The sequence below is a fragment of the Bacillus rossius genome, chromosome 2 (genome assembly GCF_032445375.1).
Source record: "Bacillus rossius redtenbacheri isolate Brsri chromosome 2, Brsri_v3, whole genome shotgun sequence".
Lineage (NCBI taxonomy): Eukaryota > Metazoa > Arthropoda > Insecta > Phasmatodea > Bacillidae > Bacillus > Bacillus rossius.
In genome coordinates this window covers 108,138,921-108,156,333 of record NC_086331.1, presented here as the reverse complement: position 1 = coordinate 108,156,333, position 17,413 = coordinate 108,138,921, and the positions used below count along the sequence as shown (strand labels likewise).

The 17,413-nt window shown below is 39.3% G+C and overlaps 1 protein-coding gene across 1 annotated transcript in view; it reads right to left on the bottom strand.

The window, feature by feature from the left end:
* Positions 1–324: 324 nt before the first annotated feature.
* The window catches only part of LOC134528810 (inhibin beta chain), a 41,881-nt gene continuing 24,792 nt past the window's right edge, over positions 325–17,413 (bottom strand). The window contains exons 2-3 of the mRNA XM_063362472.1: positions 5,651–5,880; positions 325–1,523 (exon numbers count right to left, since the gene is read on the bottom strand). Coding sequence (XP_063218542.1) covers positions 834–1,523; positions 5,651–5,806 — 846 coding nt within the window. The 5' untranslated portion in view covers positions 5,807–5,880 and the 3' untranslated portion in view covers positions 325–833. The remainder of the gene's footprint in view (positions 1,524–5,650; positions 5,881–17,413) is intronic.

Below are 17,413 nucleotides of genomic sequence, written 5' to 3'. Positions count from 1 at the left end.
GTTAAATAAATAAATGAAATAACAAGGTTTTAAAAGTGCACGCTATCTAAATGCTTCAGTCCATTTTTATAACAAATTTGTTATTATTTATTACAAATTTATAGCTTCTACATCTCGTAAAATGGGTGGAAAAAACTCGTCTATGCTGTGTAGGACTAGCACTTAAAAAATTCATATGTTTTCCCTTCGATGTTAAAGATTCAAGCTTCAAATTGAATTCTCTTTTCTTTTGTTGCATATATTTATTTATAAAGTTCAGAAAAAATTAATTTTTTAGACTTTCAATTAAAAAATTACAGATCAGGATAATAACGAAAACAAGTAATCGTTAAAAGCTTGTTTATAAAGAAAGCATATTAATGTAATATTATCATCTGAGTGTACTGCAGTGTTTTAATATACCTACATAAGCTGTTGCAGAAAAATAACTTACAATATTTGATTGTGTTCACCATTGTATTCAGTATTGGTAATGAATGAGAGTTCTTTTCGAGCAGTTACCTGAGGATCACTTTCACCTCATTTATGAGTGTTCGGAACCTGCCCACAAACAATTACACTGTAGGCCTATGTTATAAAATGCAGTGATACATGTGTTTTTCTCATAAAATGAAGTTCAGTTGATGTCTTCATGTGTAATCATTAAATAATCCACCAAAAATTAACGAGCAAGGCAGCATACCTTCTAGTATGAATAGTTCATTTCTTCAAATGTTTCTTCCCCTAAATATTAAAGTTTATATTTTGTTTGGACAAAAATAACAAGGTTGCAAGCACTCAGTACACATGCATGTTGCATTTAATCTTGTGGGATTTAGATCCCAACATGGGTTTTAAGGACAACCACATTCGTCAACTACCATTTTAGGAAGATCTCTTTTTATAATGTTACTGTCGGGCCCAAAATAAACCAAGGACATAGACGAAAACTTGAGGGGTGCGCAACACGGCTGCATGCCCGACAGAGGGTTCATTTTGCGAAACTCTTCTATGACGTGCGTGTAGTAGTTGAGGAAGGTGTCGGGCGTCCGGTGCATGCCGCCACAGTCACCTCGACAGTAGTTGGCGTGGTAGCCGTGAGGCGCGATGATCCAGTCTTCCCAGCCGAGCTTCTTGAAGCTGATGAAGAGCCTCTGTTTGCAGCATTGAGTGGGCTCACTGCCCACACAGTCCAGTGCTCTTCTGCGCACCCGCTTGGTGACGCTGGGGTCCGTGTGGATCACGAGGAACGGAGGCTGCGTCTCAGAGGAGTAGTTCAGTTGAGGGGACGAGTTGGGCCGGCCTCTGCCAAAGTGATGGGCTGTGGATGACATCGAGCCGAGGGGCGGCAGCTTCGGGAACAACTTGGCCTCCACGTGCTCGTTACAGCCAGAACAGTCGACGAGCAGACGAAGGCGTTCCTTGAGCGAGGACCGCGACTCGTACCACTGACGCACGGTCGCCGTCAAGTCGAACTTCTGCCAGCCCAGGGTCGAGAGCTTCGTCGGCAGCGAAGCTGACATCTCGGTGCTCTCGGCAAACTCCTGTAACATGTGCACTACTCCTGCAACACTCTACTTGCTGTATTTGGTAGCAATAACATCTTATACTACAGTCGTTTACTTCAAATCACCCTACATTCGATACCGACCACTTGACAGTTATTTCCAGTTTGGATATTATTGGTACTGTTTTTATTAATAATGAATAATGATCATACATTTCAAGAACAATCTACGTTTCCCACTCGTCTATAAACACAAACACAACCGGTCATGTGAACTTTCGGAGTGTGTTTATATATATACACTAAAAATTTTTTGGCAGTTTTCCGATTAACTGCGAAATACACAAGTCTAGCAAAAAATAAATATACAAACACTCAGTAACTGATGAAAATTACATTTATGCAATGTCAAATTGGATTTTTAAAATAATTTGCCATAGATTGCAGTACAAATTTATTATTTCATTTTATGGCTCAACAAACTAAGGGCCTGCGACGAATTAGTATAGATGTTAACAGTTATTAATGTATTTTACATTAAGACGACTGCATTATTTATTTTGGAGACACTGAAAATTCAAAACTATTTACTATAAAAAGGAACTGCATCGCGTATCTTAAAATTGCAAGGATTGTATTTTAAATAAATACTTAGTAAATTGTTTAATTTCATCTACACAGTGTAAAAAAGATTGTCTTAAGAACTTCACATTTCTTTGTGTTTATAGGCAAAAAAAGAATATAAAATAACTAAATAAAAATTTATGTCTTTGATGATGACACCAACAGAAAATAGTATTAATTAATAAATTAATATACTTATTATAGTTTGGTTTTACTTAGAACACAAAAGCTTTATAAAGTCCAGTTAATTGATTTAGCAAGTTTTTATGAAACTGAAATTCACTTTATAAAAAATACAAAAGAGAAATAGAGTAACTATCACTAAACAATGGCCATGTAATTATTAAATGAAGTGTTCGGAAATTCTGTTGCAAAAATTATTTTCCATTACATCACGCATAATGGTCAAATAAGAATGAATGTTTCATATTTACACTTCAACATAACATTTGAAACGAGACTAATGAATCCGAGATCAAGAACTAAGAAGTTCTGTTGGAGAAACACATTTCCTGTGGAACCTCGATCGAACCAAGAATTGAGTTGGATCTAGGATCATCTGATCATTGCTCGAGTGAGTCGGTGGTGAAAGTGGCCATAAATCACTCCAAACTAATTCTGATGATTCCTTGAAAAGTGTTTGCGTGTGCATCTATGTCTCCAATGATATATTTTGTCCACTAGATATAAAGAAGTATCTAAGATGTTTTTATGAAAAACTAATTTAAATCTTTGATGATGTATGTATATATGATTCGATTCTTACTACCCATAGCATATATTAAACTTAATTCCAACTGAAAAAAATGGACGCAAATGTGCTCGAGTTTAAGTATATAAAAGCGTGAGTCAAGAAATATTTAGGGTAAACAGGAGAAATGATGGGGAAAACCATATAGGTAATGCCATTAATAAGAAACCGGGTCATCATAAAGTAAAATCAAAGATCGAAACTAATAGATGCAAGCATTAGATATTTCTGTATGATACATGCTCAAAATGGCTTCAGTAAGATTTTTTGTCACACAGTTATGCACAGAGGTTTCATATGACAGTTCTCTTGAAATTATGTTAAGCTCAAAATCACTTGGGTTATGACTCGCTGCTTGTAAAGCAGTCATGCTAGTAATTGGGGTAAAACCCACGATCCTTGTGGTAAGTATGAAGCCTCAGTGGGTACACTCATTGAAGACTCAACTTATTGATTAAAATATGCTAAGAATCTTTCTTTAATCGAAAATCAATTTTTTGGAACCTAATCACTAATCATGCGGTAGGTACTCATTAAGAGTTTATATTGACAATGACTGTCTGTATTGCTGTAAACATGAACATGCAACCCATATATAAACTTTGTGAACTTTTTCTATGGAAAACCCCAAGATAGGCATCAGTTTTCTGAGGGTTTATGATGGCTCTAAAATGTATACTGGATTAGGAAGACTACGAGATTAAGTTCTTGCCATATTTTTCTCTATCTGCTTACTGTACCAGCATACTAGCAATCACTACCAGTTCGATGTTCTGCTGTGTAATTATCACTGTACCACTTCCGGCCACTCCCAATTATCCGTGAGCACGTCCTGTGGACACAACATCATTCCACATTTCATCTCACTGTTGCTAAGCTTCTTTGTTCTGGGCACAACCTCATGACTGGCTGACACCCAAAGTCTGCTTAAACCAGGCTTCCCCCTCTATCATTGCAGGGCATATATACCAGCATTCCAGCCGACGAGCGCACTTGCTTCTGTTCCTGCCTGCGGACACTGCCGCCCGTTGCCGCTGCCTCCAAGCCTGAAGACAAGCTCCGAGCTGAGATCCACGTCGGTTCCGTCTTAGATGCGATGTTGTTAGTGGCAGGTTTCATGCCTGTCCACTTCCAAAGTGAGTGAAAGTCTTTTGGTACTTAAGTGCTTGTCCATGAAACTGACTTACTTATAATTGTGTTTATTTATCAGAATAGTTACGCTCGGCTACCTGCTAGCACCACATCTCTATCGACATGGAAATGAGATGGTGCTCATATCTGCAAAAATGATGAAAATTTTGTAAGTCATCGTATGAGCAAATTCCGAATGCTGCGCAGATACATGGTTACAATGAGAGTAGCATCTACTTATTTGATAAAAATAACCGCCTCTGTGGTATTAAACAAACTTCATGAGCCCGAAGCCAGGGGTATGCTCGTTCAGCCAAAGAAGCCAAAATTTCCATCACTCAGTAAGTGAAGAGAAATCATCTCTGCTAATGTATAATTTGCTTTGTCACCATAAAGCACCCCGTGTTGTTACTTACCTAGCAGCTCTTAGCCACCCTCTAGCAGTCACAACGCACTATCCGACTCTACCCTGGTTGTAATTCCACATCTTCCAGGGTAATGAGCTTGCTGCCCATGAAAACGTGTCACGGAGCACACCATATAAAAATGATGAAATAGACCGATTCCTGTATTCTGCATATTGTTGCAACATTGGCTCATGGAATGCCAACTGACATGTGAATTTGTTTATAAATGATGTTCTAATAAATAATGGATTGTTAAAAATATTTAATATGAAGTAATTTAACGTAGTATATATCATAAAGTACAAGTCACGAATATCAAACACATACTAGAGTGAAACTGCGATACCAAATTTTATAACCCCAACAAACTGTGTTCGCCATGGCACACGATTTTAAAGGTTCCTTTATGAAACAACCATTCAATGCTGGGGACCACAAATTGTTTATAGCGCAGAACACGTATGCTGTCTATTTAATAATTAGTTTATGAAGTTAACCTACCACAACTTCGTGCTATGTCCGATTCCAAACTCTACTTTAGCCTTCCTGCCCGCTCAGCTGCGAAGAACAAGTTTAAATGCGTAATCCGACCTTTTTGCTCTGAGGACCTGTACGTTCCAAGGACAGTTTTGTTGATTCGGATTTTACAGTAAACTAGTCTTCAAATATTAATAAATAAAAAGAAAAATTAACTAATTCATAAATTTCGTGGAAAAAAGTCGTTTCATTCCATTCTTTTGTAACCTAACATTTTATTTTAAGTGAGTAAACAACCACACGCGTGCCTTCAGTTCAGTTTACATACAGTTTTCGTCACATTGCAAACAAGATTATTCATTGCACAGCTCAAAAATACTTGAGAATTTGGTTGTAGTTATTTTATCAAAATTGCTATTTTAGCTATTTCAGTAACCTTCCTTTGTTTTATTTTGGTAGACTATGATTTACTCTATTAATCTCTATTTATTTTAAATGCAGCTAGTATTTTTGTGGTTTTGTATTTGTTTATTTGAAATGTGCTCTCTTATCGTTTGAGATTTTGTTGACGAATGCTAGGCAAGTGTAAAAATTAATTTAAAATCATGTAGCAGCTATACTTTGACTCTTAATGATCAAACACAACATAATGCTTATCTGCCCATATTTACTTTATTATGTGCCAACAAAGCCCTTCTACTAGTTATTAACATAGATGGCTACAATTTCCGAACCATATTTCAAATGTTAGTGGAGAGAAAAGAATAGACGTACCTTATCATGTAAGCGGGTAGCGTTAGCAGGAAGCTGTCGGTTTATTCTGAACACCCAGAGTGTGAGGTTGCGGTCCGGCAAGCTGCGGCGGAAGTGCCAAGGAAGACTGGACCGGAAGTTAACCTGGACCCACAGGGTTGCCATTTTGATCTTCATTTCCGCCCCGGCGCCGCCATCGATGTCGTTAGAATGGGAGAACTCCAGCAATGTCTGGCCGTTTAATGTGTAACCTAAAACAGAATTACACAACCATACCACTTATCTTTAAGGGCCTAGGCTAGGGAAAAACACTATTAGCTGTAACTAATGAGAATAACTGCCCTTTGTGTGTTGAATAATGCTACAATGCTCATAATTTATACAGTTCACAGAAATTACTCTTTAGCTTAGCAAATATTTTCCGATTTATATACACATAACATTATGTTCTATTGAAATCCGTGTCTTTGAAAGGAAACTGTTCAGAGTTTTACTGGGAATTATTATTGTAAATATTTATTTGTGTTTATCTATATGACTCACATACATTATGATTTGATATGGGAATCTCTTATCAGTTCTGCTAGTATTTAACATTAATTTTTATTGTGAAATTCGATTAATATATTTCGAAGCCATTGGTGGATAAATATTGTGGATAACATCAGTGACATTGGTAAGTAGTTAATATATATTTTTGATAGTTGCTGTTTTCGAATTATCCTGGTAAGGAATCTGCAGTTACCGAAAAGTGATTCGTGATTGAACCTGCTGGCTAGTAAATGACTTGGACACAATTTCTGACTCCTGCTTGGGGCTATCTTTTGCTGAAGCCATGTTCCAGTTGTTATTTTTTGTGTACAGTATATTCATGTGACCCGATTTGGGCGACAACATATATCAATATTTTTAATTTGGTTCTGCATTTTGTAAACTTAAAAAATTTAAAAATTCCGAACCACTGAGTTAGTTGAAGCTGGAATAACTGCCGAATGCATTATTGAATATTAGGTATGTTTAGTTCTCACAACAGTGTGTTTTATATTATGTGTTAAGAACTAACAAAATTATGATTATAAGCTGTTTAGCCTAAGCTAGTATATAAGATTTCCTTGAGAGAAAGAGTGATTATTTAAATTAAATTTTTTTTAGTGATATTTCCATATTTATTTTAGACATGCCTCATACCTACCAAACTGCAGTACATTCCATTTGAAAGCTTACAAAATGCAAAATGCAAATTACAAATTTCCTAGTTGTGAATCAATAGGAACAGGGCTTGAAATTTCTGAAACTAGACAGGACAGACATTCTCAGTAAAGAGATGAGAGAAAAGAAATAAAATGAATGAAGTGTAACATTTGCTTTTCCTGCAAAGGCGAATGGTGAAAATTCGGGTTTTTTTGTTTACTATTCAGAGTTTTATTGTTCGTGTAGTAAAACATAGCAATGATATAGCCTATGCGAGTGGAAATTAATAATTTGCACTATTGTACTGTAGTGCTAAAGTTTCAAGAGGTTATGAACATGTTCTGAAATAACATTACATTCATATAAATTTTCAATTCTGTATAGCAGGTAACTTTATGCAATATAAAATATAGTATTCTTTGTTCAGAAAAGGACGGAATGTTATGTTGGAAAGTACGTATATGAAGATGTCGCCAATTGGTAGCTGCTTTTCTTTTGTTCAACAGTGAATATTTTCCGATTTCAACCGCCATCAAACCTTACTGGCCAATGAAAGTTGTTCTGAAATCCTTCTATACCCAGAATGGCTATCAGTAAATATATGAATATGGCATGCATAATCTATTTTTCTGTCAAAGTCCATAATGCTTTGTTATCGATTATAACACCGAACTCAATCACACTGAGATTATCGATTTAGTAAAAAATAATGTAACGATTTTTGTGGGGAGAACTATTGGGTTCGTAAGGGATAGCTTAATTAATTAGTACAGTTTTATTTATTACTAATGTCTACACTATAAATTTAATTAGGTACTGCACTCAACATTTCTGTCAACAACAATTAGTCTTACACCGATCATTGAAACAGTAACACTTTCCCCTGGAGCTTGGCTTGACAGTGCAGAATCTGATGAGGATTTTTAAATAATAGACAATCAGCTTAATCCGATACTAACAACAATTCAGGCTTGTAAAATTAAGTCAACATTAAGACACCAGTCAGATCCAACTCCAAAAACAGCAAAATTTGAACTTTAAAGGAAGCTATTTTCTATCAAAAAATTTCGCAAGAAAACAACTTCAACAAAAACAAGGCAAAGTTCTAGTGAACAACAAATATTCCTGTACGTTTGCTACTAAAGTAGACGAGTACCTAATCATGTACAAGAATTTTTTCTAGTTTGTGTAGTTGATAATAGTTACATCTAGAAGAAATAGAAAAGTAATATGTAATGAAAAATATTTTTTTTGTTATTTTATGTAAATAACAATATTTATATCTAGAAAAAGTATTCAAGTAATAATGAACAAGGATTTTTTGTTTGTTTGTGTAGCTGGCAAAAGTTACACAAAGAAGAAGTTTTTTCAATGTGGGTATACAAATCATGAGAAAAATTACGGTGTAAAATTTCTATGTTTTATAAAATGTTATGAAAATTGTTGCAGAACGATAAGATTTAACAATGGAATTTGATTTATAACGATGGTGATTTATCCCGATAGTTTATCAAACCTAAATAGTTTTCAAAAATGAAACTTATCAATCTAATGGCATTTTTAGCACTCATAACTATATCTAGTTGAATACTGAACATGCTGTACCATAACAACTTAATTATCGTTGGCCCATCAAAGTGCGGAACGATTTTCTTTAAAAAATAAAGAAATCGTGTAGACATAAATTAAATATACACATGGCCAACAGAAGTTTTTCCCACGATAATCACTATCTCTATAAATGTGTATTACTGCAGATATTGTTGAGTTTGTTTATAAAAACCTAGTTCTAAAATTAATTTGTAATTGCCATATAGCTACATATTTTCAAAAGCCTTTTATACATATCACGTCTGTTTGTCTAAGCTATATTTTTATAAATAACTCAGTACATAGTTTCTGCAAAATGTAAAGTTGGAGTTTAATTGTTAACTACATTTGTTCGTTGTTCGAAAGCAAGGGTTTGAAAGTCCTGCGCCACATGCACCATGGGGGAGAAACTCCAATTGCTGAGATTGAGAACAAGTTTTTTGAAGTAGTATGGGCGCACCCGTTAGATAGTAGCTTTCATTATATATTGCTAACATAGCTACATTGATTGTGAAAATTAATGCATAAGCTATTATTACGCAAAAAAAAACAGTGAAAATTAATTCACCCTTTTTTGATAGCTACATATTTTATGGTGCGGAAATCAAGAAATTTAGCATCTCCTACTCGTTTATATAATATACCTAACATTACGTTTTTATTACAAAACAGCATTAAGTGTTTTTCGCACAGTTGTAATCACTTTTACCAAACATTTAGTCATCAAGTAGATAAATTAATATTATTAACCTGTGTCAATATAATACTTATTTTAACCTAAAACTTTGTATTAGAACCTCTATCCCACGTTTTTTGTAAGTAGTTATGGACCCACCCAACAGACAGTATCACATGTCGCGCAAAACATGGTTTTAGTTTTCACGGTAAGAGTCGCACTTCTATATCTCCCTCCTTGTTCTGTGACTTGCACTGTGCGAAGAGGTTAGAAAGAGAGCGAGAGAGAGGGAGAAAGCTAATCATGATAGTGCCGAGTTTACATGACTTCGAACGAAAAATGCACCATTTTTGTGGTCTCGGGACAGAAGTTCGTGGCCATCAAGTCCCGAGCCAAAGCAAAGCGCTTGCTCACTACCTCTCTCGTAGACAATCACTCTCCCGCAGCTGGCCGCGTCAAGGAAAATCAGGCGCGCACCAAAACATGGAGAGCGATCTAACGACCGACAGGAAAACTACGAGAAGAAATCACACCATATCACGTGGCTCACTGCGCGGCAGTCAGCTCAGCTAACAGGGCTGCGCGAGACAAGGTGCGCTCCAAAAATTAATCTACACACTTCCCACACCAGACGGATCAACCTTGAGACACGAAACAATTGAGGTGATCACCACACGATCGTCACAACTAGTATCGTGAATGCTGTGGCAGTGAGATAGTGAGCAGGGCAATTGCATGTGATAAATCCAGTACATTGCTGTGTAGCCAGTTTACAATGTCTATAAACCGCTGGAGCTGTTAACAGGTGTGCGGCACTTCCGCTTCTGCAATTTTTCGCAAATATACCTGGCTGTTCCCCTCCAAGCTAATGATATGTCAAAGAAAAGCTTTCTTTTTCATTCCGATGTGACATTTTTGTGGATTAGATATCTGATGGTGGGTGGATAATTTCTCCAACACCAATGATAAATGTTGATAGTGTTCCTCCCATTTTTCCGATAAAATGATGATACTCATCATCTAAGTATGCAATTGCAAACTGCCCTACAACAGGCCTCTGGTCTTCATGGCCTGAAACATGGCTAGTGCACACTTTTATTCAAAGGGCATGGCATGGAACTGGAACCACCTCTGTCCAGTACATTGGACACAGTTGTATGGGCACTGGCCAATAGCTGATTTTCAAATTTAGTGTGCTAAACATGCAGGCTGTACCTAGTCAAAGTATGGCTGCATTGATACTTATCTGAGGGGGGGCAGAACTAATGGTGACAAAAGTCCTTGCTGAACAGTAGGGATCCATCCTTCTTGGAAGCAACTACTACACATGCATTGTAGGGCTGTTAGAGGGTTCGATCACCCTCATCCTGCAACATTTCCGACACTTGTTAGTGGATTATGCTCTGCTAGCATAACCTGTAGTCTCGTGGAAGCTTGTGAATATGCTGATTACTAGTGGTGGCAATGTGGTTTTGGGCATTTTGGCTTCTATCGTGTGCCTTAAGGGGTCGGCTAACTCAAAAATGTTTTGTTTCTCCTGAAGAGCTTTGTTTACACCGCTTTGAAACACTGTGGGGACATTGTGATGGAGGTTGTATATGGTTAACACTTTGCCAGTTGGAGTAGATACTTGTTCTATGACATACACAGTGAAGCGTTCGGTAGGTCCAAATTGGATTTGGGCAGATCGCATTTCAAAAATAGGGTCAAACTCTGCCAACCATGGTTGTCCCAATACAAGCTCTTTGTGCAAGTGAGTCACTACCAAAATTAGTAATTATATCCCTCAGTCTTAACTTAACATCAGCATTACCCACCATAAGGCCGGCGTGGGTATTGTGGTTAGGCACAGCTCGTCGCGGTTTAGGTGGACCGCTCTAGTTGGTACAAGGGCAGGGTGGATGAACACAGGGCACACCCCATGTCGACTAAAGCTGTAGCTGGTTGGCCATTTACCTCCACTAGTATGAAAAGCAGGTGTTCTTGAGGCCTAACCAGCTGTCCCAGGATTAGTAGCAGGATATTTTCTGTCCGCACATGTTTATCAGTTGGTGCGGAGGTCTGCGTACCTAGCTCAACGCTCCCTGTGGGCCATTTACCAGCATTGGTGATGGTTGTTGTTGCATTGTTAGGTTGGCAGCTGGTGTCTGTGGACTTTCGCTTTGCCTGTGATATGTGCTCTTTGGGCAGCCTTATCGATACAATAGTGGCCAGCGGATGCATAGTGATCCTGCCTGTTTCTGCTTGGGGGCCTGGTCGGCTATGTGCTGGTGAGCCACATCTTCGATCGGCCCGGTCCATTTTTGCTTCTGTTGTTGCTGTTGTGCCTGCAGAGCTGGCCATTTTCGATGGCTGCATGGGCTGTTGCTTCTTCGTTCCCCTGCCAATAGATTTTGCTGCTTTACTTTCTGTAGGTTTCGTTCTGTACTTATGGCTTGCTTCATGTCCTCTACAGATGTCGCATGACAGAAGAGCAGGAACTACTGTAGTTCGTGATGGTGAGCAGCATATGGTCAGCTCAGTGCGGGGTAGATTTGTAGATTTGCCGGAACACCTGGAATTTGTAGGCGATGAAGTGCTCGACTCATTCGCAACATCGCTCTGTGTTTCCATAGAATTGTTATGTGCACTACACCAGGGAAGGTCCTGTGTTGAAGCAGTGTGTGAAAAGTTTTTTTGAACTCTTCCCAGATCATGCCGAACAGCCGCCAGAGGCTCCACCAGCTCTGGGCTGTGCCTTGTAGTTGTTCAGTGGTAAGCTCCATCCATTCGTCAGCTGGTATTCCATGCTGTATCAGACGCACTTTGCGCTGCTGCAAGTACATGCATGGGATTTTCATGATGTACTCTGCCGAACTTCGGCAATGTTAATTTACTCTACATGATTCGTGAAGTCACAGCTGTTGCCAGCTGTCATTGTGGCAAGCTCCCATGCATGTTATTGCTTCGTGGCATGGTTGCGCATTCAGTATGGACACATGGTAGGCTTCCTCTCGGTAGGTATCATGCATTCCGAGTTGCTTGTGCCGTGGTTGGTGGGGTTGTTGTTTACTGAAGCGGTGTTAAAAGTCTTGTAGTTAGTTTTCCCTGCCAGATGCTGTCCCAATTCACTTCCCACTAGTGAGTGGCCGTTTCAGTTTTACATGGCATGGGATTCGGTTGAGGCATGCATGTGCATGTGTTACGCCCCTGTAAGACCCATGTCAACAAGTAATGTTCCGCAGCAGGTAACATTACAGACACATCGCTGTCATTAGTAGTGGCAGCATCTTCAAAACTAGTGTGGTGTAGAGGGGGCAGGGCCAAGCATGGCCGCTGCATCTAAATCACGAGCACACACAGGATTAGAAAAGCTTCTCGCTGAAACCGCAGTATTTCGCTGAGTGTCGCTGAGGCTCATTGTCACAGTGATTAGGGAGAGGGTAAAGGGCGAAGACAAAGGGAGGAAAAGGGAGGGTGGAAGTTTTTTGCGAGTAAGGGGGAAGAGAGACTGCTGAATGTTTATGCGGGTGGAAGTGGGCGGTTGGGGTTTTTGCCGAGTGTGTCATCTACCTGGAATGTCTCTGAGGGTAGGGGGGACCCTTTGTCCATGGCTCGCTTGTCGCCATTCCGTCTGGCCCTAATCCCTATGTGCTAACAAAATGGCAGTTTTATTACACTTTTTCCTGTTTCTTGTTATATTATTGAAACGTTGATGGATTTTCCCAAAATTTTTCCCAACGTTGGGCAATATTTTCCATCACCTCCAGATTGGGCATGAAAAATCCGGGGTGGGCCTAGTGAAGTTACTGGTTCTGGAATTACTCCAGAAGTCACCAGGCTAGCTCGGAGTCTAACCAAATGCTGTATTCGTGGGTCAATGGCCTCAGCATGTCACTAGTCTCGAAGGCCAAGAATCTAACTCAGTGGAGATACACAGTCTGTATACAGTATATTGTGCTGATTCTAGATTCTTACTAATTACAACTGATAAATGACTGTAGAAGACACGTAGAATGACATGTAGTTTTACTAACACATAGTTTGTTTGCCCTTACATTAATGTGGCTTGTGCCAACAAATGACACTGTCACTCCTGAAAATACACCACAAATTACTCAAATTTCTGGTTCTAATGACAATATTTATAGAGATCCGATTGGAGGTGGCCAATCCCACAAGTGTGTAACTTAACAGTGGATCTGGCTCTGATATCAGAGCTATGAATCTATGTTACGTTTCTTGAGGACTTTGTTGATACCATCAAAAATATGCGCGACTAATTAAATAAAAATACACTGTTCACTCGAGTCGGCCAGTTTCAAGAATTGAGAACTTCATAAACTGGTCATGTGGCGAAATAAAATTTATGATGCTCGGGATAGGCCATGTACCGCAAAACGACTCGTGGATGGGTAAGTAGGAAGTAATGAATGGTTTGGGTGCATTGAATTATAATTACCACAAAGAAGGTGCTGGGAATAAAAGTTGTAGGCTCTCCACCGAATAGAGTGTTCGCATTGGGCTGCAGTTGAATGAAGACTGTCAGAAGGTAATAAATAGCACTAGGGACAAGATAGTGTCACCTTGTGCCAAAACATGCCAAAAATGGTAAATAGAAAAACCTTATATGTACATTATATATGGCACTCTTGCCTTAATTAAAACATAGTTAATTTATATCATTGCTTAAGCCCCTTTAATAATAGTTTTAAATTACTATTAATGCAAAGTTTGAAACAAATTGTGTCAGCCTAACGACTGTTTTCAAGGTTGGGAGTGTTGCGGTTTTGACCACTGTAGATGGTTGGTGAGTGGGTTCCGCAGGTAGGGGCGATTACTGGTAGCAGGTTAGGGACCGGGTTTCAGGCCTCATGAGAGGTAAGAGTTTAGTTGAAATAATGAATAAAAATGTATTTTAAGCTGGCATGGTCGTAATTGTTGCTGGAGAGCATGCCGATAAAAATGTTCTCTGAAATATTCTCAAAACAGCATGCAGAAAATAAATATTAATGTGTTCTTATGTCACTCTTGCACCTATATAGTTTTATCTCGAGCGAGAGAAAAAAAAAAAACAGTAGTTTTGTTTGACGTCGACCCAAGTGTCAACCTAGCTTCCGCAGCCCGTTATGCCACGCCAACGCCTTCTCCTGCCCTGTGTCGCGAGTGCACCATATTGTGCAGTGCAATGCGGCTAGGGCAGGGGGGAGAAGACTGGCGCGTCAGGGGGGGCCAACGGCCGAAGAGGAATTTCCTTTGAGAAGACTCGGAGGTTGTGTAAATAATCGTGTTAATTAATAATTGTTATAGTTCTGTAAATAGTCTTTGTTAATTCCTTTTTATAGTGTTTTTATTAATATTGAAGGGTTTGTGTTAATGATTGTTCACTGGGCGACCGCGTCACGGTCTCCCGCCTGCGAACCGTCAGGGCGGCGCGGGTCGCGAGGGAGGGGGGAGAGAGTTAGTCGCGCGCGGAGTGCGGAGCGGCAGCAGGGTCTCCACAGTTAGTACTTTTATAACTTGTTTGGTGGTCTTGTACAGATCTAGTACATTTTTCTTTAATATAATAATATTATTGTAACTCCAATATGTTTTATTATTAAGCGTAATTATTTTAAAAAAAACTATGGAATGTATGTGTGTGTGGTGTGATATTTAAGTTCGAGCATTGCAATGTCATAATAACTTAACTAAATTGTTAAAAACCATAACAAATTATAATTTAGTACTTTTTTCTAATCTAGTACTTTTTTCTCGCCTAAGTTGGTACGAGATATTTTTTCTTTGTGGACACCCCTGAGCGGCAGTCGCCGACAGGCCTTCACGGCGGACAGACGTGCCACGCAGGACGCAGAGGTGGGCAGCGCGCACGTGGATGCCGGCGTTGTGACGTGGGGAGCGGCAACGGCTTTCCAGACTACTGGGGACAGTGCCCTGGTCTGGGAGCGAGCTCGGTCGGGCAGCGTCGTTAGCTCAATAGGTAGAGACCTGCAAAATTCGCGGATTCATTGACCTCTAGGATAGACTCCACAGTCCTTTAAATACTCGCGGAAATGACACCTGTTCATTGGCTACTGACGAGTGAGACGTCTCAACTAGGCTGTCCGTAATTCGGCACTTTCTTGGTTTAGTGTTTCCCATTGGCTCACAGTTCCCCGGATAAAATGTGGGCCAATCGCAGAAGCGGTACGAAGGTATAGTTATTTTGATGCTAGCCTATCGCGAAATGAATCCGCGAATTTTGCATGTCTCTATCAATAGGTCAAGCAGCAGGCACGGGCCTATCGCGGCTCGCGGACAGCGACAGGATAGACTGCGAATTACCGGCACGTTAGCACGGGGAGAGGCCAATGATAGGACAGCACGCTTTACCAAGGAACAGTCATCTCTAGAGACCTGAAAAATTCGCGGATTCATTCGGTGATAGGCTAGAATTCAACAACATATACCTCTTATATAATTTTGCTGTTGGCTTACTGTTCATCTGGACGAATCTCAACCAGTTATAAACCCTCAACCAAAGAAGGATCGAATCACAGACAAACCAGCTGAGACGACTTACAAGTCGGCAGCCAATGAACTTGCGTTATTTGCCAGAGTGTACAGGGGTATGTGCAGTCTATCCTGAAGGCCATCGAAACAGCGAATTTTGCAGGTCTCTAGTCATCTCTCTTTGTACATATATGGGTCTAGAGTTAGATTTTCAGTGTTGTATATAGTTTGTGCAAGACAGTGTGTCAGTGGTGGAGTAGGTGAACAATACTCGCATGGCCGCGCAAAGCTTCAGACTGTCGCAGGCGGAGCCGGGCCAGCCCCATGTAAAGAGTCTCTGTGCGAATAAAACAGACATTCTGCTAACACAGGCTTGGAATAAATACGTATTCGAGCTGGTTCCTCCCGGGCCAATGTGGCCGAACCCTTCTCTACCTAGAGCAGCTGGGTAGCCGGGCATAAATCAGCGAGGGAGGGACAGCCTGGCGACGTCATGTTCAATAATAACTTTAACATTATAACAGAGAGAATTAATAATAATTTTTAGGTTGTTAAAACTATTACTATAATATACCTTTTTATTTACTGAAAACAATCATAATTAATATTATTTAATTAAAAAAATTTCCACTTTCATACGTGGGTTTTAGTTTACTGAAACATAAATTATAAAAATAAACAATAACAGATTAGGTCAAATTTTCCTGAGAAAAATCATGTCAAAACATGCACAGTTAAAGAATAATATATTTTTACTATTTATCTGAAATAGTTTTTATTTTAGTCATTTATCTACATGCCATTATATCAGGTCACATTTATTCTCCATCTTACGTGTCGCTCATGCCTACTGTCTGTTGTGAAGAAAGGGGATGACTGGTGGTGTTCTCGTTTCGGAAGGATGGTGATTTATCGGCAGTGTTCAGAGCCACAAGGCTCCTGGGGAAAATAATTTTGCTGGGTCTCCTCCCTATTAGTTAATGCACAACTTTTAAAACTCCACAATTAAAATAAATATGGGAATTGTGCTTAAGATGACATACATTTCATTTGGAGGGACAATTTTGAAAATTCAAAATTCCAAGGTGATGAAAATAAACCTAAAGTTATAATTTTAAGAGATTTATTTATGAAGCAAAAAAAAAATCTTGACAGACTAGAACATGAAAAAATTTTAAATAAAAAATTAACCTTCATGTCTATATGGGTAAGATGACACATGTCAGTCTAAGTTGGCATACCTAGTAATCGGTGCACAATTCACATTTGAACAGCTTAATGCTTGCTGCAATGCAAGCACATAGAGTGTGGCACCACCGCTTACATAATTGGCAACATACCGAATGCTCTCCTGGATTCGATTTGCTGTATAATTCGTTCAAATAAAGTAAGACATGTAGCATCGGATTCATCAACATCATCAGCGTCCTAAGTAAAGTCTTCCTCAGGTTCGGCATCTGAGTCATCCTGAAGGATAGTACGCTTCACCTGCTTACGAGATCTTGCGATTTTCCTTCCCTTTTTTATTTTTGACTTGGGCTTTAAATTCGTCCATAAAAGGAGTGCATGTGGAAAACTAAGAGCTAGTCATTCTCCTCTTCGTATTTCCTGCTTGCACCGTAGACACTGATTTCGGAAATGGCGAAATCTCATTTAGCACCTCCGGGGTGGTAAACGATCTAGCCATGACTTGGCAATCACATTGAACTGAATTGACTGTTTCAGGATTCATCGTATGCTGTGTTGTGTTCAACGAAGAAGGTCCAGCAGCATCTTTACGATTAGACTGGAATGGCTCAGCTGGTGGAAGGTCATCTTGAAAATGTTATATGAAACCAGATGATAATCCAGGAAGC